Source organism: Bufo bufo, chromosome 2, assembly GCF_905171765.1.
Source record: "Bufo bufo chromosome 2, aBufBuf1.1, whole genome shotgun sequence".
In the NCBI taxonomy this organism is placed as follows: Eukaryota; Metazoa; Chordata; class Amphibia; order Anura; family Bufonidae; genus Bufo; species Bufo bufo.
Genome location: NC_053390.1, coordinates 636,940,251 through 636,963,783, shown reverse-complemented (window position 1 = coordinate 636,963,783; position 23,533 = coordinate 636,940,251). Strand labels below are relative to the sequence as shown.

Here is a 23,533-nt window from a genome sequence, read left to right as displayed (position 1 = left end):
ATTCCTTCCCATGTGCATAACTTTACATTTCTCAGTGTTAAACCTCATCTGCCACTTATCTGCCCAAGCCTCCAATCTATCCAGATCCCTCTGTAGTAGTATACTGTGCTCTTCAGTGTTAATTACTTTACACAGTTTAGTGTCATCTGCGAAAATTTATATTTTACTATGCAAGCCTTCTACAAGATCATTAATAAATATATTGAAGAGAATAGGGCCCAATACTGACCCCTGAGGTACTCCACTAGTGACAGTGACCCAATCTGAGTATGTACCGTTAATAACCACCCTCTGTTTTCTATCATTGAGCCAGTTACTTACCCACTTACAGACGTTTTCTCCGAGTCCGAGCATTCTCATTTTATATACTAACCTTTTATGAGGTACAGTGTCAAATGCTTTGGAGAAGTCCAGATACACGACATCCATTGATTCGCCGCTGTCAAGTCTAGTACTTACCTCCTCATAGAAACTGATTAAATTAGTTTGACATGACCGATCCCTCACGAAGCCATGCTGATATGGCGTTATTTGCTTATTTCCCATAAGATGCTCTAACATAGCATCTCTCAGAAAACCTTCAAACAGTTTACCCACAACAGATGTTAAACTTACTGGCCTATAGTTTCCAGGCTCTGTTTTTGGACCCTTTTTGAATATTGGCACCACATTTGCCATGCGCCAATCCTGTGGGACATTCCCTGTCAGTACAGAGTCCGCAAATATCAGAAATAAGGGTCTGGCTATGACATTACTTAATTCCCTTAGGATACGGGGGTGTATGCCATCCGGTCCTGGCGATTTGTCTATTTTGATTTTTTTAAGTCGCTGTTGTACTTCTTCCTGGGTCAGACAGGACAATTTTAATGGCGAATTTATTTCAGCATTCAGCATTTCATCTGACAGTTTATTTTCCTCAGTGAATACATTGGAGAAAAAAATATTTAACAGCTTTGCTTTCTCCTCGTCGCTCTCTGCGACTCCCCCCTCATTACTCTTTAAAGGGCCGACACCTTCAGATTTATACTTTTTAACATTTATATAATTGAAGAACATTTTAGGGTTAGTTTTACTCTGTTTGGCAATTAATCTCTCGGTCTCTAGTTTGGCCGCTTTTATTTGTTTTTTACATGTTCTGTTTTTTTCCTTATAGTTTTTCAGTGCTTCCGTGCTACCCTCCTGTTTTAGGGTTTTATATGCTTTCTTTTTGTCATTTATTGCTTTCTTTACAGTTATGTTTATCCACATTGGTTTCTTTTTGTTCCTTAACCTTTTATTCCCATACGGTATGTACCTCTCACAATGAGATTTTAGGATGTTTTTAAAGATATCCCATTTTTTGGCTGTATTTTTATTTTTGAGGACTTTGTCCCAGTTAGTTAGGCCTATGGCCTCTCTTAGTTTGCTAAATTTAGCTTTTTTGAAGTTTGGTATTTTTGTTTCTCCCTGTAGAAACGCTCTTTTGAATGATAATTGGAAGGTTATTACTTTATGGTCACTATTTCCCAGGTGTCCCCCAACCTGCACGTCTGTTGTTCTGTCAGGTCTATTGGTTAATATTAAGTCCAGTATGGCCGTCCCTCTAGTCGGGTCCTGAACCAGTTGGGAGAGATAATGGTCTTTGGTTATTGCCAAGAATCTGTTTCCTTTATGAGATATACAAGTTTCAGTTTCCCAGTCTATATCTGGGTAGTTGAAGTCCCCCATAATAACCACCTCATTATGATTTGCCGCCTTGTCTATCTCGTTTAGTAGTAGATTTTCTGTGGACTCTGGTATATTAGGTGGTTTATAGTAGACTCCTATTAGTAATTTATTGTTGTTTTTAGCTCCATGTATCTCTACCCACAGTGACTCCACATGTTCATGTCCCTCACTTATATCTTCACGGAGTGTGGGCTTTAGACAAGATTTTACATAAAGGCAGACCCCTCCACCTCTCCGGTTTTGACGATCCTTTCTGAACAGACTGTAACCTTGTACATTAACTGCCCAGTCATAGCTATCATCCAGCCATGTCTCAGTTATTCCCACTATGTCATAGTCCTCCTCACACATCACTAATTCCAGTTCACCAGTTTTATTAGTCAGACTTCTGGCATTAGTATACATACATATGAGAGGTTTATGTATATTTTTTACCCTACACCTTTCCTTCTGAACTGTTCTTGTCCCTCCTTCCATTTCTCCCCCAGTCCCACTACCTTGCCCCCGGTCTCTATCTGCACTATCTTCCCCTTCTATAGTGTAATTACCCTCCCCCCCAGTCCCTAGTTTAAACACTCCTCCAACCTTCTAGCCATCTTCTTCCCCAACACAGCTGCTCCTTCCCCATTGAGGTGCAGCCCGTCCCTACGATAGAGGCTGTAGCCGACAGCGAAGTCGGCCCAGTTCTCCAGGAACCCAAACCCCTCCATCCTACACCAGTTCTTGAGCCACTTGTTAATTTCCCTAATCTCCCGCTGCCTTTCTTGTGTGGCCCGTGGTACCGGTAGTATTTCGGAAAATACTACCTTTGAGGTCCTTGCCCTAAGCTTTTGCCCTAAATCCCTGAAATCATTTTTAAGGACTCTCCACCTACCCCTAACTTTGTCATTGGTTCCGATATGGACCATGACCGCTGGATCTTCTCCAGCCCCTCCCAGTAATCTGTCAACCCGATCCGCGATATGTCGAACTCTAGCGCCAGGAAGACAGCACACTGTTCGGCGATCACGGTCTTTGTGACAGATTTCCCTATCTGTTCCCCTAATAATTGAGTCTCCCACTACCAGCACCTGTCTGGCCTGCCCTGCTCTCCTGGTCCCCTGCTTACCGGAGCTGACATTCCCCTGACTGGCAGAGGAAGTGTCCGGCTGCGGCAGTGCCGTCCCTGGACTGACATCCCCCTCATCTGCCAAACGTGCAAACTTGTTGCGGTGTGTCAGATCAGGGCTAGCCTCCCTGGCACTCTTCCCTCTACCCCGCTTTCTAAATGTTACCCAGCTAGCTACCTCACTTTCCTCAGCCTCCTCTCTGTCACCCTCTCCCTCATCTACCCCAAAGAGTGCTTGCTCGGTGAGAAGCAAACTTTTTTGCAAATTGTCAATGCCTCTCAGTGTTGCAACTTGCCCATTTAGAGACTCGATTAGCGATTCCAAACGGGTAATTTGCTCACATCTTGAACAAAGAAATTCACCCTGGAACGGCTGTTCCAGGACTGCATACATCATGCAAGATGTGCACTGGACTGCGTTGTCAATTGTGCAACACATACTAAATGGGGATTACACCACAAAAGAAAAAAATACAATACAATGTAGTAATAATATACAGGCTAATTGCAGTCCCCCTCCGAAGTCCCTGAATCTAAAGTCACTTAATCTTAAGTCACACACTTACACAACCACACTTAATCAACCACGCGTCGCGGTCAAACTCGCGTTATATATCTGCTTATATTAATATAAATGCAGCTCACTGCACCAGCCTGGTTTGCTTCCCCTCTGCCAAAGGAAAGGAAGTTGCCTAATAATTATGCACACCTAATATATGGTGTTGATGTCATTAGACCACACCCCTTCTCATTACAGAGATGCACATCACTTAATATACTTAATTGGTAGTAGGCTTTCGAGCCTATACAGCTTGGAGTAAGACAACATGCATAAAGAGGATGATGTGGTCAAAATACTCATTTGCTTAATAATTCTGCACGCAGTGTATTTTTTTTTTTAGCATTTTAACACTCCCTGCAAATTAAAGGGGAAAAAAAACCTTCTCAGACAACCCCTTTAATATTAACATTTTCTCTGTCCCTCTTTATCCTTAAAAGAGTTTGTCCCATAAATTGCACTTGTATCATAATGAACTAAGTTTTTAATAGAAATTATTATTTTCTGGCTAAAGACGCACCAGATCTGGAGGTTCCGTACACGTGGACATTAGTATATGACCATGCACCCATAGACTTTAGTCTTTAGAAGAAAAAGTAAGCTTGCCTCTTTCTGATTCTAAAGTAAAGAAGGTCAGATGCCTGTCTTTAATTTAGTAAGACGTTTTTTATGTTGTTTTTTTCTTTTATATAAAGCATCCTGCAATATCTCACCACAAAGTGAATAAAAAATATAATAATTGTAAGATCAGGAACACATACTTGGGCTCAGTGATTTCCATCAATGATTGTGACCCACAATCATCCAAAGATATAAGATATCTTGGAAGATTTGTCCCTGTTCTGTGTTTTGACTAATGTTTTTGTAAGATGACTGTATGACATTTAGTAATATAGCCTTTGTTGAAATTCTGCACCATTTTCTATATTTTATAAGGTATGCCCCATTGTTTACCAAGTCTATTGTGCTGTCCACACGGAGGTCCTGTCCATAAGATGGCCACTGATGGAGGGTTATGTGACACGAAAATCACCTCCTTGTGATGTCTCCTCCATTCAAACACTCTACACTTGCACTAAACTCCCAGCAGAACAAGTGCAGATGGCAGGTGCAGTGTGTTTGAATGGAGGAGATTTTCCTGGTCACATGACCCTCCATCAGTGGCCATCTTATGGACAGGACCTCTGTGTGGACAGCACAAAAGACTGTGTGAACAAGGGGGCATAGCTTATAAAATATGGTAAATGGAGCAGAATTTCAACAAAGACTAAATTAGAAAATTCCATATAAATAGCACACAAACACATTGATCAACAGTAACCAGAAAGTGGTGATGTTATTTTTAATTTTCCCTGTCACTATATTTAAAAAACTAACAAACAAAAACATAAAATCCTGCAGTTTTCACACTGGCCACTAAGTCTAATAATAGGTGTCACTTCTTGGTCTGTACAGATCACTTTACTGCAGTTACCTGCTTATCTGTACACAGAGATGACATCAATACGGCAGGATTAGAATGACAGATAACACAGGATCCACCATTCACAATAGTACAATACCTACTCCCTCCTGAGCTCTGCACAGGTCACACAGCATGCCTAGAAAACTCTCCCTTAGAGGTCAGTGCGGTCCTCTTCAGAACATAGGGCTGCCATAAAGCAATTATCTTAAAGCCTTCTAAATGCTGTTAAGAACAGCTCAGAAAAGATGACCCCATAATTATTTTCAGGGGGGAAAAAACCTGCAATCAGAAAATAAAAACAGATTGGAAAAAGAGGATATGTGTTACTAGCTAGTATACAAAAAATGTTCCTTTAAAAATGGGCCCGTTGATCTGGGGTCTGCCTGGTCATCAGAACGGCCAACATAGGACATCTCTTATTTTTTGATGGTCGCTATTCGCTGACCATTAAAAAGACTGACATGTGAATAGACTCATTGACAGCAGTGGTTCTGTGACGGCTGTTTTCCACTGTGAATGTACTCTAAAGCAAGAGTAAAGTCACAAATGTATGATATACAGGTGAAACTTGAAAAATTAGAATATCGTGCATTTATTTCAGTAATGCAACGTAAAAGGAATTGCATTAATGCAACTTAAAAATTAGAATTTTGTGAAAAGGTTCAATATTCTAGGCTCAAAGTGTCACACTCTAGTCAGCTAATTATCCATACCCCCTGAGCAAAGGGTACCTCAAAATTGTGACTTTGGGGTTTCATAGGCTGTAAGCCATAATCATCCAAATTATAACAAATAAAGGCTTGAAATATCTCGCTTTGCATGTAATGAGTCTATCTCATATATTAGTTTCACCTTCTAAGTTGCATTACTGAAATAAATGAACTTTGCACGATATTCAAATTTTTAGACTTTCACCTGTATACCCAGAAATAGCCCCAAAAAAAACAATTCTCACTCTCAGTAATAATTCATTAACAACTAGAGACAAATTATACTGTATAGTCCCTATTACAACTTTCACAGGGATTGGCACCCTGAGTGACAAATCAGCCTTGTCGTGAAGTAATGCAGTAAGATTCCGTTAATCTGGTATTATGGAGACCTGGCAGAGGCTGGATTGTTAAATGATCTGAATTATATCACGGTTATGTAAAAAAAAAATTGATTAAAGGGGTTGTCTCATCATGGACAATGGGGGCATATCGCTAGAATATGCCCCCATTGTCTTATAGGTGCAGGTCCCATGGTTGGGACCCGCACCTATATCGAGAATGGAGCCCCGCAAGTGTTTTCATCGGCCCCATAGAAATGAATGGGAGCTGGGTACGCGCATGCTCGGTACACTCCTATTCACTTCTATGGGGAGTCGGCTTGGTGGTGGCCGGACTGGAGTCCTCCAGCCACCTCCTTGCGGGGCTCCGTTCTCAAAATAGGTGCAGGTCCCAGCGGTGAGACCCACACCTATAAGACAATGGGGGCCTATCCTAGCAATATGCCCCCATTGTCCATGATGAGACAACACCTTTAAGCTCATCTTACTAGACCTCCCGCCCCCCTGCTGCTGCTGTGGCGGAGTTCATCGGACCGGCTCTCCGCTTTCTTTAGTAGTCCCAACAGCCTTGCAGCACTTCAGAGCAGCAGTGGGCCAGCTCCACCATTGCCACATTGCACGTTCTACACAGAGCCTTCACCTCTCCCTGCACACATTGGGACTGAGAGGTATCTGACTTGAAGTAGTAAGGAGGGACCTGCAGCAGCAGCAAGATAAGAAGTGGACCAGCTCTTCAACCTCCTTGGCAGATCGTCTGTCTTGCGGCACTGAGAGCAGCAGCGGGCCAGCTCCACCATTGCCACGTGGTATAACCTGCACAATGTGTCTTCGTCTTTCCCTGCACATATCGGAACTGGGACACCTTTGAACCCCAGCTATGGGTGCATTCGCTACTGTGTGAGTGGGGATATTAGGCCACCAACTGATTGCCACCCTTCTTGACCCCCTGTACCTTACAGGTAAACCACGTGGCACTGCTCCTCTGTCATCTGCTTCTCTGTTTTGAGACCTCTCACCACTGTCAGATCCTCTACCTTTACAATTTTAATGATTCTTGGTGTGCAAGTCATTAAGACTGATTATTTGTATATATGTTAAGGTAAATCTAAATTTTTTGTGATAACGCTACTTTGTATAGCAAAGCACATGCTGTTTTTTTCAAGATATGCCATCCACTACCACGGATAAATTTGTGGGTAAAGACAACCCTTCAGCTTCTAACAAAGCGAACCATATGCAAATCCACAGCCAAAACTTGCCATCCCCATCAAGAGAGAATCTTGACACTGACATAGATAACTCACAGGCCACAGCTGAAGCCATCTCAGATCTGCTAATTCCAACCATAAATCTTAGTCTCGCAAGTCACTGATCATGGGACTAGACTAACTGATGCAGAACGAAGAATCTCTGACTTTGGGTGATCTCGGACTCTTTGTGTAAAATTTAAGTGGAACGGGCGCACAGGATAGACCCAAGTCGTGGAGATGGGATAGTCCAGTTATCTTCAGAGTGCTCCATTTTCAAGATACACCTAAGCTGAAGGTCATGGCTACTTTTTCGACAATCTTCACTCTTTCTCTATGAGAACTCTAAGGCCTGTATTACACCGAAAGATTATCTGACAGATTTTCTAACCAATCATTGGTCAGATGGCCTATTACACACACAGATCTTTTGTTATACACACCAACTATTGGTCTGATTGGACAGATATTGTTTAGATAATCTGTTGGTGTAATACCTGGCCTAAGTAATTTCTGTCCCAGGACTTTTCCGCCACATTTGCTGCAAAACGCAGAGCCTTGAACCCAGTCTGCAGAGTCTTGTTAGACAGAAACATTCAATTCAGTCTTCAACACGCATCTAAATTACGCTTCACTTTGGATAGCAAGACCTGGATGTTCAACAGCCCCCTGGATCACATTTGCCCTGTTGGTCAAGCTTCGCCTGCCTTTGCTTCTTCTACTAGAACTGTGTTATCACTAACTCCTATATTGAGCTTCAGTTCGTTTTACTAATTCTTTTTTGTTTAATACTGTTTCTGCAATAGTACTACCCTTATGTTGTTCATTCAGAGGGTATTTGTTGCTATTTATTGGGGAGAGGGATCTCTGTGTGTATCTTACTGAGGGAGCTATTGATTGTTTGGGAACAATACCTACTCACTGAGATGGGTTGAGGTCCCTATTACAGCTGATGTCCATGTCTTTCTTTCACCCCCAAATAGGCATTGGTAAATGCCTACTTCCGAGTGTACTAGTTCATCCATGATATCCGCCCTGAAGTGGTGTACATGGATTGTTAATGGGTTGAACTCTCCGATAAGATATAGACAAATTTTGAATTACCTACACCGATTAAACCCACATGTTAGTCTTTTGCAGGAGACACGTTGGGTTAAACACAAGCACCCTCTTTTCCATAGTAAAAAGTTTGATGTGCATCAAGGCTTCTTTTTCTCAAAAGGCCAGAGGAGTTGCCGTCCTATTCAGTTTACAAGTCCAGCATAATATTATTGATGTCTTAGAAGACCCAGTGAGCATGTACCTCATGGTTAAAGCCATTATTGAGGGTACTGCCCTTTGTTTAATTAATGTCTATGCACCTAATGTGTCGATTCTTAACTTTTTTTTACCTCTTTTTCTGGAACCTATTTCTAGTTTGAAGGTTTCCAATATTGTAATGGGAAGAGATTTTAATGAGCTTCATAATTTGCTGTTGGACAGGTCGGGTCCCCAGCTTCTGAGCGGTCCATGTAGTCGTAACCTAATTCAGTATAGCTTATGGATCCAGATTTATGGATCATCTGGATCTTATAGATAAGTGGCAAAGCACCATCTGGTTATTCACAACTGTACATGTTATTTACATGCCCATAGTTTACACCTTTGGATTGATTATTGGTTGACATCGCCTTCTTTATTACCCTTTTTGTTCTACTCTGGGATACTACACTGAACAAAAATATAAACGCAACGCTTTCGGTTTTGCTCCCATTTTGCATGAGCTGAACTCAAAGATCTGAAACATTTTCTACATACACAAAAGACCCATTACTCTCAAATATTGTTCACAAATCTGTCTAAATCTGTTAGTGAGCACTTCTCCTTTGCCGAGATAATCCATCCCACCTCACAGGTGTGGCATATCAAGGTGCTGATCAGACAGCATGAATATTGAACAAGTGTGCTTTAGACTGCCCACAATAAAAGGCCACTCTAAAATATGCACAGTTTTGCCTTACTGGGGGGGGCAGTCAGTATCTGGTGTGGCCACCATTTGCCTCACACAGTGCAACACATCTCCGTCGCATAGAGTTGATCAGGTTGTTGATTATGGCCTGTGGAATGTTGGTCCACTCAACACTCAAATTCAATAGCTGTGCGAAGTTGCAGAATATTGGCAGGAACTGGAACACGCTGTCGATCCAGAGCATCCCAAACATGAGTATGTTGGCCGTGCAAGAACTGGGATGTTTTCAGCTTCCAGGAATTGTGTACAGATCTTTGCAATATAGGGCCGTGCATTATCATGCTGCAACATGAGGTGATGGTCGTGGATGAATGGCACAACAATGGGCCTCAGGATCTCGTCACAGTATCTCTGTGCATTCAAAATGCCATCAATAAAATGCACCGGTGTTCGTTGTCCATAACATACGCCTGCCCATACCATAACCCCACCGCCACCATGGGCCACTCGATCCACAACATTCACATCAGCAAACCGCTCACTAACACGACGCCACACACACTGTGTGCCTGTCACTGCCGGCCCTGTGAGAGATCTGAGGAGATCATATAGACTTTCTGTATGTAAGTCTATCTGACAGGTTCTTGGTGTTACTTTTCAGTTTGTTGTTGTGGGCGGGATCCCACCTCTCCACAGGTTCGGCTCGTTTGCTGGTTGGAGGCTTTATTTTAGTCTGCCTCTGACTTCTCACCACGCGGTTGATATTTCCTACTGGAGTTCCTGCTGGTTGTTTGTGGATCCCTTGTTCCTCACTCTTCCCAAGCTAAGTTCCGCTTTTGCTTTGTGTTGTTTGTGTCAGTCTAGGTCTCAGGGAGACGCTGGCCCCTTAACTGTGGAAGGTACCGACAGTCTCATTCCCCATTCCCTAATCTTGGGTTTGCTACAGTATTAGCAGGGTCTAGATATGTGTGTATGTGTTCGTCCACCATCAGGGCTTGCACATACTGTCAGGGAGAGACTCAGGGATTGCTAGGAGGTAACCATCTCTCCCTCACTAGCTTCTAGGCCTAGACTGTTATCCTATGCTGTCTATCTGGTATACCTGTTATCGACATTACCCCGTGACAGTGCCATCTGCCCTGAACAGTGAAAACCGTGACTCATCCGTAAACAGAACGCCTCTTCAACATACCAGACGCCATTGAATGTGAGCATTTGCCCACTCAAGTCTGTTATGACGACGAACTGCAGTCAGGTCCAGACCCCGATGAGGACAACGAGCATGCAGATAAGCTTCCCTGAGACGGTTTCTGACAGTTTGTGCAGAAATTCTTTGGTTATGCAAACCGATTATTGCTGCAGCTGTCCGGGTAGCTGGTCTCAGCGGATCATGGTGAACATGCTGGATGTGGAGGTCCTGGGCTGGTGTGGTTACACATGGTCTGCGGTTGTGAGGCCGGTTGGATGTACTGCCAAATTCTCTGAAACGCCTTTGAAGACGGCTTATGGTAGAGAAATGAACATTCATTGCACAGGCAACAGCTCTGGTAGAGATTCCTGCAGTCATCATGCCAATTGCACACTCCCTTAAACATTGCGACATCTGTGGCATTGTGCTGTGTGATCAAACTGCACATTTCAGAGTGGCCTTTTATTGTGGGCTGTCTAAGGCACACCTGTGCAATATTCATGCTGTCTAATCAGCACCTTGATATGCCACACCTGTGAGGTGGGATGGATTATCTCGGCAAAGAAGAAGTGCTCACTAACACAGATTTAGACAGATTTGTGAACAATATTTGAGTAATGGGTCTTTTGTGTATGTAGAAAATGTTTCAGATCTTTGAGTTCAGCTCATGCAAAATGGGAGCAAAACCGAAAGTGTTGCGTTTTTATATTTTTGTTCAGTGTAGATATTCATATCTCAGATCATGCACCCGTAGTTTTTGAAACAGTCCTTCGCAACCCAATTCCATTTTCTAAGCGGTTATTTTTTCTGTCTTATCCCTTTCACTCTGAGGATTTAAAATCCATTTTAACCGGGTTCTGGGAAACATACAACGCAGATAATGGGTCTCATTTAAAGGATATTAACCCTTTTTAGTACTCAACCAAAAACATTATACATGGCTGGTTCATCTCCTATATTGCCCATAAATGGGAACATAATGTTAGAATCCAGCCATTCCACAGAAAGAGCCCTTACTCGGGCATATCGGCAGTTTAAACCGTGTAAGCGTATCTAGTTGCTAAAGTAGCAGCGGATGCGTTGGCCCGTGAAAAATCTCTTGCTAATTTAGACTATCAAATACATAGATATTTTCAGTGGGGTAATCTGCTGGGGCAGATCACTAGCCTCAATTACTTGGCCATTTAAATCTTTAATTAGGGTGTCCAAGCTGAAGTCTTCCTCTGGGTAATTCATTACGAATCCAGAAGATATTAGTGAGGAGTTTGGGAAATTCTTTGCATCTCATTATGAGGTGGTGGCAGATATGTCCAAAGGCACCTCTTTTCTGAACCAAGACTACATCCCCGAGTTAACTGATGAACACAGAGTACTTTTGAACTCCCCCATTAGCCAAGATGAAGGGACTCAAACCATTAAATCACTTAAACTTTCTAAGCTATGAATATTATTGGTTGCTGAGCATGTCTATAGGACCACATTTATGTACATTATTTAATCACATTATCTCCTCTAAGATTATTCCAGACGGTTTTAGCGTACTCCCAAAACCGGGTAAAGACCACTCGTTTGTTGGATCTTACCGTCCTATATCACTACTCATCTCTGACAAACTATACTCCCAGACATTATTTGCCCATCTCAGACCGGATTTATACATGGGAAATCGATTACATACAATGTACGGACAGCTCTTGGGGCCATTTCCTATTGCAGATCCCGGAAACAAACCAGGAACGATGCTATTCAAATGATATATTAGCGTCCCCGGTGTATGATTTGGGTAAATTAACTTCTCTTCCTTCTTTTCAGTCAATAGGGGAACACAACAGGCATGCCCCCTATCCCCTTTACTATTCAACATAGCTCTTGACCTGTCACTTAGAACCTTGCAGGCGTTGCCATCCTTTTGGGGTATTTAAGTTGGCTCCGTTAAAAGGAAAATGCTGGCTTTTGCCCGGCGATATTTTGCTCTTCATTTCTAATCTGAAACAAGGCATCCCTGACATTATGTCTATTATTGATAGCTTTGGTTTCTTTTCAAGGTTAATTTAAATAAATCTGAAACTTTACCGATCTTCCGCACAGCTAGGAAGTATTCGAGTTAACTCTTTCCCTTTTCAGTGGCAGACAGAATCCCTTACCTACTTAGGAGTCATATTACCAGCTAACCCTGACCTGTCTCTTCTTTATAAATTTAATCTCTGGCCAATTATGTTGTCCCTTATAAATTTGTGGCAACAATTACTCTATCTTTCTCTGGACGTTGCCACTTAATTAAAAAGTGCATTCACTAAATTACTGTATAAACTTAAGACAGTGCCCTTATTAATTCATAAGTCTGATGTTTAATTTCTCAAAAAGGCCTTTCGGAGGTTTATTAGGGGTGGTGTTTGCCGCAGCAGTATAAGTTTCTTTTAGTTACAGCAACCCCAGAAAATAGAAGGCTTAAAACTCCCTGATATCTCCTTGTACAGCATAGCTGGTAAATTTAAATACACCCCTGACTGGTTATATGGACAATCACATTTTGCTAACACGGCTGTGTAGGGACATATTTTGCAGCATTTCTTACTTGAGGTCCTACTCTATTTATCTGATGTAGAATTCCCTCCTGAACTATGAGAACATCCTGTTCTCTGAGCCACTGTCCAATCTTGGGGGAGAGCCAAGAGACTACATGTACAGTGCCTTGAAAAAGTATTCATACACCTTTCCACATTTTTTTCACTTTACACCCACAAACTTAAATGTATATTTTTTTGAATTTTATGTGATAGAGCAACACAAAGTAGCAAGTATGTGTGAAGTGAAAAGACTATGATACACGTTTTTCAACATTTTTAATAACTAAAAATCTGAAAAGTGTGTTGTGCATTTGTATTCAGCCCCCTGTACTCTGATACCCCTAAATAAAATCGAGTGTGATCAATTGCCTTCAGAAGTCTCCTAATTACCGTATTTTTCGCCCTTTTTCGTATTTTTCGACGTACCTAGGTTTTAGAGAAGGACAATAAGAAAAATATATTTTTCATTAGACATCAGATCAGTAATCAGACCCTGAATGTTAATCAGACCTCAGCTCAGAGCCCCAATCAGATCCCCAAGGTTAATAAGACCTCAGATCAGACCTCATCTCAGATCCCAATGTGAATGACCCCCAGTCAGACCTTAGATCAGAGCCCAATATAAAGAAGACCCCAATCAGACCTCCGATGAGACCCCCAGTCAGACCTCCGATGAGACCCCCATGCCTCATATCAGCCCCCAGTCATATGTGATCAGCCCCCCGGAAATAAGTAATTAGCCCCCAGCCATAATTCAGCAGCCCCCAGCCATAATTCAGCAGCCCCCAGCCATAATTCAGCAGCCCCCAGCCTCCGATCACAAAATAAAAAAAAACACTTACCTCTCCTGCTCTGGACGTGGCCACTCCACTCCTCCAGTGCTCTTCTTCCTCCTGCTGTTGGCTGTGAACCAGCGCGCACAGCGTAAGGTCACAGAGCGCTCTCATGCTGTGCAAAGCCGAGGACCAGGAATCGGTGAGTGCAGAGCCTTCACCGCTTCCTGGTCCTCTGGTACTAATGAGTGCTTCCATAATAGTGCTCCTTAGTGTTCACCCCATTAGAGACAGGGATATTTTTCCCCCACTGGGGCGGGGGGAGTGCATCTTATGGTGCGAAAAATACGGTGGTAAATAGAGTCCACCTGTGTGTAATGTATTTTCATTACAGCTACAGCTGTTCTGTGAAGGCCTCAGAGGTTTGTTAGTGAACATTAGTAAACAGACAGCGGCATGAAGGCCAAGGAACACAACAGACAGGTTAGGGATAAAGTTGTGGAGAAGTGTAAAGGAGGGTTAGGTTATAAAAAAATATATATATATACACTCACCTAAAGAATTATTAGGAACACCATACTAATACGGTGTTGGACCCCCTTTTGCCTTCAGAACTGCCTTAATTCTACGTGGCATTGATTCCACAAGGTGCTGATAGCATTCTTTAGAAATGTTGGCCCATATTGATAGGATAGCATCTTGCAGTTGATGGAGATTTGAGCGATGCACATCCAGGGCACGAAGCTCCCGTTCCACCACATCCCAAAGATGCTCTATTGGGTTGAGATCTGGTGACTGTGGGGGCCATTTTAGTACAGTGAACTCATTGTCATGTTCAAGAAACCAATTTGAAATGATTGGAGCTTTGTGACATGGTGCATTATCCTGCTGGAAGTAGCCATCAGAGGATGGATACATGTTCTCATTCTGTTTACGCAAAATTCGGACTCTACCATTTGAATGTCTCAACAGAAATCGAGACTCATCAGACCAGGCAACATTTTTCCGGTCTTCAACAGTCCAATTTTGGTGAGCTTGTGCAAATTGTAGCCTCTTTTTCCTATTTGTAGTGGAGATGAGTGGTACCCGGTGGGGTCTTCTGCTGTTGTAGCCCATCCGCCTCAAGGTTGTGCGTGTTGTGGCTTCACAAATGCTTTGCTGCATACCTCGGTTGTAACGAGTGGTTATTTCAGTCAACGTTGCTCTTCTATCAGCTTGAATCAGTCAGCCCATTCTCCTCTGACCTCTAGCATCCACAAGGCATTTTTGCCCACAGGACTGCCGCATACTGGATGTTTTTCCCTTTTCACACCATTCTTTGTAAACCCTAGAAATGGTTGTGCGTGAAAATCCCAGTAACTGAGCAGATTGTGAAATACTCAGACCGGCCCGTCTGGCACTAACAATCATGCCACGCTCAAAATTGCTTAAATCACCTTTCTTTCCCATTCTGACCAGGACCACCCCCCTAAATGCATTGAAGCAACTGCCATGTGATTGGTTGACTAGATAATCGCATTAATGAGAAATAGAACTGGTGTTCCTAATAATTCTTTAGGTGAGTGTATATATACAGTGGTCCCTCGGGATACAATGCCTCAGACTGAGATCCAATCAACCAAGAGCTCTTCTCTAGTAAAATAGCTGAATTTGTTGCTATTTAGCACCTAATTCTGACTGTTCTATGTAAGGAACCTCCTGAGGGCCCTAGGATAGCGCTGAATGGGGATAACCTGCCAGCTACTATATAGGCTGACCTACAAAACCGTGGTAAATAGCACAGTATGATAACAAGAGAAAAGAAAAAGAAGAGCAGACACAAAAAATAATAAATAATATATGTACTGGTTCAGAAAAAATACTCCTATATATCAATCCTGATTGTGGATAAGTATCAGGTTACGTCATAATCCCGATTGACGCTATGTTAATTCATGATGACATCATGAATTAACATGGCGTCAATCGGGCTTATGACGTAACCTGATACTTATCCACAATCAGGATTGATATATAGGAGTATTTTTTTCTGAACCAGTACATATATTGTTTATTATTTTTTGTGTCTGCTTTACTTTTTTTCTTTTGTTATCATACTGTGCTATTTACCACGGTTTTGTAGGTCAGCATATATAGTAGCTGGCAGGTTATCCCCATTCAAGGCCATCTTAGGGCACTCAGGAGGTTCCTGATACGGGATCGCCCCTATCGGGGGCGGCCATTCCGTTTATTGGCAGGGCAGTATAGAAATAGGGCCAGATGTAGGGTTAGAGCCCATAATGTAATATATCAGGCCCAACACCTGCCTACCTGTGCCCTTTAGTGCTGAGTACCTACTCATTTACTATATTATACTTATCTTTTTGGTTTATTTTTTTCTTTATACCATAATTTGGTTTATTTGGGTCTTTTGTTTTAATGTGATTTATTAAAGGCTACGTTTTAAGGGTGGTAATCTGTGACTAGTGTTTGCTTTATTTGCCACCTTTGATATATTATACCCACAGACGGGTCCTTGTCTGAACTGTGAAATCCCTTGTTATATGTAAGGACTTGTTTTATCTGTCTTAGTTATCTGCTTTTTTTTCTTAAATCTTCATTTTCTCTTATCTTGGATGACATTTTGGGGCTTTGGAACCGATTACTCACCTTACAATGGTTTCAACATACAATGGTTGTCCTGGAACCAATTAATATTGTAACTTGAGGGACCACTGTATATATATCCCAAGCTCTCAACATCTCACATAGTCCTGTTCAATCCATCATTTAAAAATGGAAGGAATATGGCACAGCTGCAAACCTACCAAGACATGGGAGTACACCAAAACTGACAGCCCAGGCAAGGAGAGCACTAATTAAAGAATCAGCCAAGAGGCCCATGGTCACTCAGGAGGATCTGCAGAGATCCACAGCTCAGGTGGGAGAATCTGTCCACAGGACAACTATTAGTCATCGACTCGACAAATCTGGCCTTTATGGAAGAGTGGCAAGAAGAAAGCCATTTTTGAAAGCAAGCCATAAGAAGTCCAGTTTGCAGTTTGCCACAAGCCATGTAGGGGACACAGCAAACATGTGGAAGAAGTTGCTCTGGTCATATGGGGCCAAAGTTGAACTTTTTGGCCTAAATGCTAAAAGTGTGGCGGAAAATTAACACTGCACGTCACTCTGTACACACCATCCCCACCATGAAACATGGTGATGGCAGTATCATGCTGTGGGGATGCTTTTCTTCAGCAGGGACAAGGAAGCTGGTCAGAGTTGATGGGAAGATGAATGGAGCTAAATACATCCTGGAGGAAAACCTGTTAGAGGCTGCAAAAGACTTGAGACTGGGGTGGAGTTTCACCTTCCAACAGGACAACGACCCTAAGCATACAGTCAGAGCTAGAATGGAATGGTTTGGATCAGGGGTGCACAGCCAGATCAGCTGTGTTTCTGCCCGGAGAGCTGCACTGTGCTGAATTACATCTCCTGCATTCTAGCAGGAGCAGGTTGGGTCTCCGGCTGTCAGTGACAGCACGAGACCGAGGAGAAGGCAGAAGCAGTTTATCAGCACTTCCGCATTCTCCTCAGATCGGCGAGCGCTATGCAGTTTGCACCCAGCGATCATCTGCAGGGTACATATAACATTGTATTCTCATTGACCCCTAACTGGGCAATTTTTTACATGTTATCGGACTCTCACCTTACCTTGCTTAGAAATGTAAAATTCTGTATCATTGGATCCTCCCCATCTTACCGTCTCTCTTTAATACTAAGATGTTTTTGTTTAAAATGGACTGCCTTACTCTTACAGATTCAGGGTGCATTCACACGACCGTAAGTATTTGGATTCACAACGTGATGCGGTGTGCCCACAGCCGGTATCCACGGTTTGCGGACTGGAAAACACGGTCGTGTGAATGCCCCCAAAAAAGATTAACAAAATGTTTATTTTAAACATGGTCTCTTTTTATTGGCACTCTCTCACAGGAAATCAATACAAGGTTGATTTCCAATTTTGAACATCATGGTCCTCCATGGACATACACCTATTTTGTTGTCTAGAAGGTAATGACTTTTTTATGGCTACTCAGTGAGAAAGATGTGCAGAGATCTCTGCTGACTCCTGACCCAACGCCGTTTCGCCAGTAGACCTGGCTTCTTCCGGGGATATGGAGACATATAAAAACATTTCCCCTATATAGTGCCCACACAGGTGTGTGGAAGATAATTAAGATTGCAGGACCTGAATGACGCCAGCACCAATGGAGTTGGAGCTCCAGTACCTGAGAGCCAATCAGTGGAGGCAAAAGCACCTAGTGGGGGCGGGACTAGACTGACAGGGCGATCGCACTATATAGGGGAAATGTTTTTATATGTCTCCATATCCCCGGAAGAAGCCAAGTCTACTGGCGAAACGGCGTTGGGTCAGGAGTCGGCAGAGATCATTGCACTACTCAGGGTATGTCCTAATTTGTCTTTTTCATCTAAACCTCAATCCCCACAATCGCCTCCTTTGCACTTTGTTTGGGGCGTTGCTGCTATGAGACTCTGAGGTATGCCCTTTCAGCTAGTATTCTTTTTTCCCTGTTATTTCGTGCACTGATCTCCCGGCCTCTCCTTGGGTCCTGCTCCTCATCTGTGTGTCCCGCCTTGTGCTGCCTGTTTTATCATACATGTATGTATTGTTCATATATATTTATAATAACGTTTTTGGGATTTTCATATATACAAAAGTCAGTTCCATTTTTTGGTGATTATTTTTCGCTTGTGAATATAGCCTAAATGTGACCAGATACATTCAGTAGCTGTCAGATGAGCACTTGTTCAGCTGTTCCTCCCGATCTCCCCATGAACATGCATGCTTGGTTCAGCTGCCAGATCGTCCAACAGCTATCACCCCGCATACACATGCACGCCCGGTTAAGCCATGTGTGCATGTGTTCTCAATGAGGGAAGAGGTGAATAAAATCTGACAGACACCATTGTTGGTAGTTTATCTCCTGTAAGAACAAAAGGATAAGACATAATTCAACATGCCCCATCCTTTCATCATTTGTCAGGGGAGAGTCAGCACACTCCCATGCACATTCGGCTGACCCTGACGAAATTCATGGGTTCGTCTCAGACTTCCTAATCATAACTTAGATTCCCTTTTAACATTGATTAGTGTTGAGCGAAGCATTCGAAGCAGAATTCGGTCCGAAGTTTTGAAAAACTTTGATTTGCATTAAAGCCTAATATACCTGATTTATAGCGATTCATGACTAATGAATTCGGAACGAATCGAATTTCTTGGTGAACTTCGGCTAAATTGAATTTTTCAAAATTTCGCTTATCACTTGATATCTTTGTTCTGAGAATAAGAATAGCAGAAAGCAAAAGATACATGGTAAGAGGTTTATTATAAGTGACATTGTAGTGATAATTTTTATATATATATAGGGCACTAGCATATTCCAGCATTACTTGTCCTGGTTGTATCTTTTTATGAATTTACTGAAAGACAGGCGTTATTTCACCTCTCCATATGGATAAGCCAGAATGAACAGCTCATTTAACAAACACTTCTAACTGTTGCTGTCTTTGTTACAGGAGACGGAGCCAGATTTTGATAACTGCGCTGTGTGTATTGAAGGATATAAACCTAATGATGTTGTCCGAATCTTGCCGTGCCGGTGAGTTGATACATTGCTGGCACGGCTTATATCAGCATGTGCGCTGGAAAGCATGCCAAACTCGAAAACAGATTTTACCAGTTGAAACAGTTGAGACTTTGTAAATAATAAAATGAGGTTGCAGGTTTTTTTATGTGTAGACTGACTGAACTGCATGTCAGTTATCAGTTAAAGGAAATTGAGAAAAAAAAAACTAACATAAATTTTTATTTTTTTTTGGGCGGATTTTGATTTTAGTGAGACCGTTGTGATCTTGTGTTTTTTTTCTGTACGAAATGTTTTTGGATTTACTGTTTAGTAAAACCTGTTATACACACCTGCCGGTTTCACTCCACTTGCACAGCTATTTTGGCACTACGCATCTCTGCAAGCAAAGGTGTTTTAATGTGCGTTGGCAAAATGTTTAGTTCACAAACTGAGCAAAGGAGTAACAACATTTTTAGTGAAGTTGAACAAGAAGGCAAGTGAATCAGATGTTAACTGAGGCTTACAGGAAAAATCACATGTGTTCGATGACCGGCCAGGACAGGCAAAAACGGATGAAAATGTTAAAAAAATAAAAATTATATATCTAAGGCCAGGGTCAGAGTTTGAGCTTAAAGTGTCCCTAAACAAAAACTAAAAGTGGCCACATGTTGTAGGTGGGTCTAAATTTGCAGCAGGTTCCCCTTCCCAGCAGAGCTAAATACCACAGTGAGGCACAAAATGCTGCCCAAGCAGAAACAAATGCCACCGTGCAGCACAAAGCACTGCCCCAACAGCACCAACTAGTACAAAATACCCCAGAAGCTGCCCCTCTGTGATGGTCAGCTCCAACTGCCACATTCTGTCCTCTTTCAGGTTTTTTTAAGTTAAGATATGGAGGAGGGGGCTGAGTAGATGAGACTTGGCCACAGAACAGAGCTGGCACTTCAGCATACTTCGTCGCCTTTTATTGCGACCAAACTTACAGGTTAATAAAGCATTAGATACCTACTACATACATTGCCATATCTTTTCAATTCGGCTCAGACCTCCATGAAAATGTATTTCTATATATATCTTGTCTCTCCAGAGTTTGCCACACAGACATCTTGGTTTCCTCATATTTACATCATCCACCCCAACTTCACAACACAAACTCCCCATCCTGGTTCCCCAACAGCATCATCCTGCTGTCACACCCAGTACTGTGCCCCCCAATACCTCCATATGCTATACTGCTGAAAAAATAGTGCCTTACAAATAGTCCCCCTGAAAATGCCAGTACCATACGAAAATAATAGAGTCGAGCAGAGTATCAACTGTTCTAGTGCTCACTTCTTGTGCCCCCAGTGGCATTACCTTATAGTGGCCCCAGTCGTAATATGCCTACCCAGAGTGTCTCAATAGAAGTCAAGTTCCCCTGTAGTGCCCCCAGTAGTATTAATGCCCCCTATAGTGGCCCAAGTAGTAATATGCCTACGCAGAGTTTCTCAATAGAAGTCAAGCTCCCCTGTAGTGCCCCCAGTAGTAAAAGGCCTCTATAGTGTTCCCAGTAATATTAATACCTTCTGCAGTGCCCAAGTACTAATAATGTCCCCTACAGTGCCCAAGTACTAATAATGTACCCTACAGTGCCCCCAATAATAATAATGCCCCCTATAGTGACCTCAGTAGTAATAATGTTGCCCTCTATAGTCCTTCCAGTAATAATAACAACGCCCCAAGTTGTATGTTCCCCCAAAGTAGGTAGGTTCTTCCTACCTCACTTCCGTTCCATGCCGAGTCTGAGGTGCAGGGTACAGGTCTCTTCTGCTCTGAACCCCAAGATGTCTGCATCCCAACACAGTGAATGCAATGCCATCATTATACTGTTGATACACTATCTCATAGGCTTCAGGTCCTCTGATCTGTGAGGGTGAAGGGCAAGGCAGAGAGCCATTAGCCTGAGGATGGCTATACAGTTAAGCTCAGAAGAGCCTCCCATGGTTCACCTCCCAGACCTTGCCGGCTGGGTACATGAGGGCCTGATGCTCCCAACGTTAATTAATGCTGGGAGTGTCTGGTCCTTATGTACCTAGCTGGTGGCCTTAAGGAGGGTGGTGGTAACTTGGCAGCCTCTTTGACATCTGCCCACTTGGAAGTTTCCCGGTAAAGTCTATGGCAAGTGTGCCTCTGTCTAAGGCCAAAATCACAGCACTGTGTTGTTCTGTCAGTAGAAATGCTGGGAAAATCTCCCCATAGGCTTTAATTTGTCAGTATATGCTAAAAAGATCTCCTCTAGACTTGTTAATCCAATTGAGTCATTTGCAGTACAGGGTGGTATGCTTTTTATTAATGGTAATCTATGGCAGATGTATGTAACTGCATAGTCATTCAAAGCTAAAAATACACAGGGAAGGAGCCTGGCCTTGTGTGCTTGTGTTCTCAACATAAGGGACCTCTGTTGGCTGCTTATTGGACCCTGAGAACAAAATGTTAGGCATGTCAAAGTCCAGCAGCACAGTGCTTCTTGTCCCTGACATCTGCCTTCACGGGAAAGTCAGAACACCACCATATACATTGGTTGGCGGGTGCCACCAAAATGGCGGCTTAATTAATCTAATTTATATAGCTAGCTGACGTCATCAAGTTCTCTCTTGTTAAAAATGAAATTAAGTTGTTTCTGAGTTATACTGGTCTCTCCCTAAAATATCAGTATGGAATGACTGCCTCAACTTGCCATAAATTGTCCTAATCCTAGGGCTAGAAAAAAAAACACTGCTGGCATAGTTACCCGTTGACTGCACCGCTGACTATGAGATTGAATATTTTTATCCTATCAAGCCCGCTCTCCGATTCATTAGGGCAGGGCTGACCAGTTGTAAAACTGCAACTCCCACCATGCCCTGCTGTAGGCTGATAGCTGTAGGCAGGCTGGGCATACTGGGAGTTGTAGTTTTGCAACAGATAGCCACAGGTTGGCCATCCCTGCATTAGAACTTCATTCAGAATCCAAGGGAAATCCAGTTTTCATTATTGCTATGATCAGAGCTTCTAAACTAAAATTTAAAGGGAAGCCGTATAAGGGGAATATTACAGAGACAGTGTTACTATATGCTGCTTTTCCTGCACTCCTATAAAACACATACACCTTAGGCTCCATTCACACGTCCGCAAAATGTGTCCGCACCCGTTCCGCAATTTTGCGGAACGGGTGCGGACCCATTCACTCTCTATGGGGACGGAATGGATGCGGACAGCACACAGTGTGCTGTCTGCAGCCGCAATTGCGGAGCGCGGCCCCGATTTTGGGTCCGCAGCTCCGCAAAAAGATAGAGCATGTCCTATTCTTGTCCGCAGCTTGCGGACAAGAATAGGCATTTCTATGGGGGTGACGGGCTGGTGTGTTGCGGGTCCGCAACACACCACGGACGTGTGAATGTAGCCTAAGTAATATGCTGTGTTTGCTACGCTCATCTGTATTCCATTCACATTGCATCCATATTTTAAAGGGGCTGTACTACGTATTCCTGTTCCTCCACATCAGACCGCTCTTCAGTATTACAGATCCGTAATAAGGATGCAATACTGACTACCTATGGATCTGATTGTGGACGTCCTGCTGATTCTGCATACAGAGGCCCAGGCTGACGTAAATCTAGTTATTGGCCATACACAATAGTCTAAAGGGATCAAAATGGATGATTGTAACCAAAAAGATCGTTTGTCGGTTTGATTATTTCTTTTAGCCGACAGATGACAGACTATCATTGTCTGTAAACATGTCTGCCACGTTTAAAATTTTTGCCCAGGACCCCACCGATCAGCTGTCTGAGCGCTGCGGCCCTCTCTCTACTCACCGAGAACAGCGCTGTATATTGTATGGTGGCTGTGCTTGGTATTGCAGCTCAGCTCCATTCACATCAATAGGGCTGAGCTGCGCCTAGGCCACGTGACTAATGAACGTCACGTCAGACCAGAGGGTAGGTCATCAGTATAAAAGTCTGAGAAAACCCCTTTAATTTACAGTGGGATGATAGCAGGATCCTATTGTAATGAATACAGACTTGGTAAATGCAGTAAGTAACGGATTGATACAGGCGTATGGGGAAGGTGCTGCGGTTTACAATGTCCCCACACCCAGACTGTAAATGTGTCTGTTGCTGGATACACTGAGTCTGGTTTTCATTTCCAAGCTATGCGGGGCCGGCTTAGCAGGGAAGTAGCTGAATGAATTATGTGTTTGTCTGTATCCACTCCTCGCTAAAAATACTGCCAGCATTTCAGGCCTTCCTTCTGTATCCCAGCAAATG

General features: G+C 42.9%; 1 protein-coding gene across 1 annotated transcript in view; it reads left to right on the top strand.

The window, feature by feature from the left end:
- The window catches only part of RNF150 (ring finger protein 150), a 208,867-nt gene that overhangs the window by 156,612 nt on the left and 28,722 nt on the right, over positions 1-23,533 (top strand). Inside the window, exon 4 of the mRNA XM_040418484.1 lies at positions 19,195-19,277. Within this exon, the coding sequence (XP_040274418.1) occupies positions 19,195-19,277 (83 nt within the window). The remainder of the gene's footprint in view (positions 1-19,194; positions 19,278-23,533) is intronic.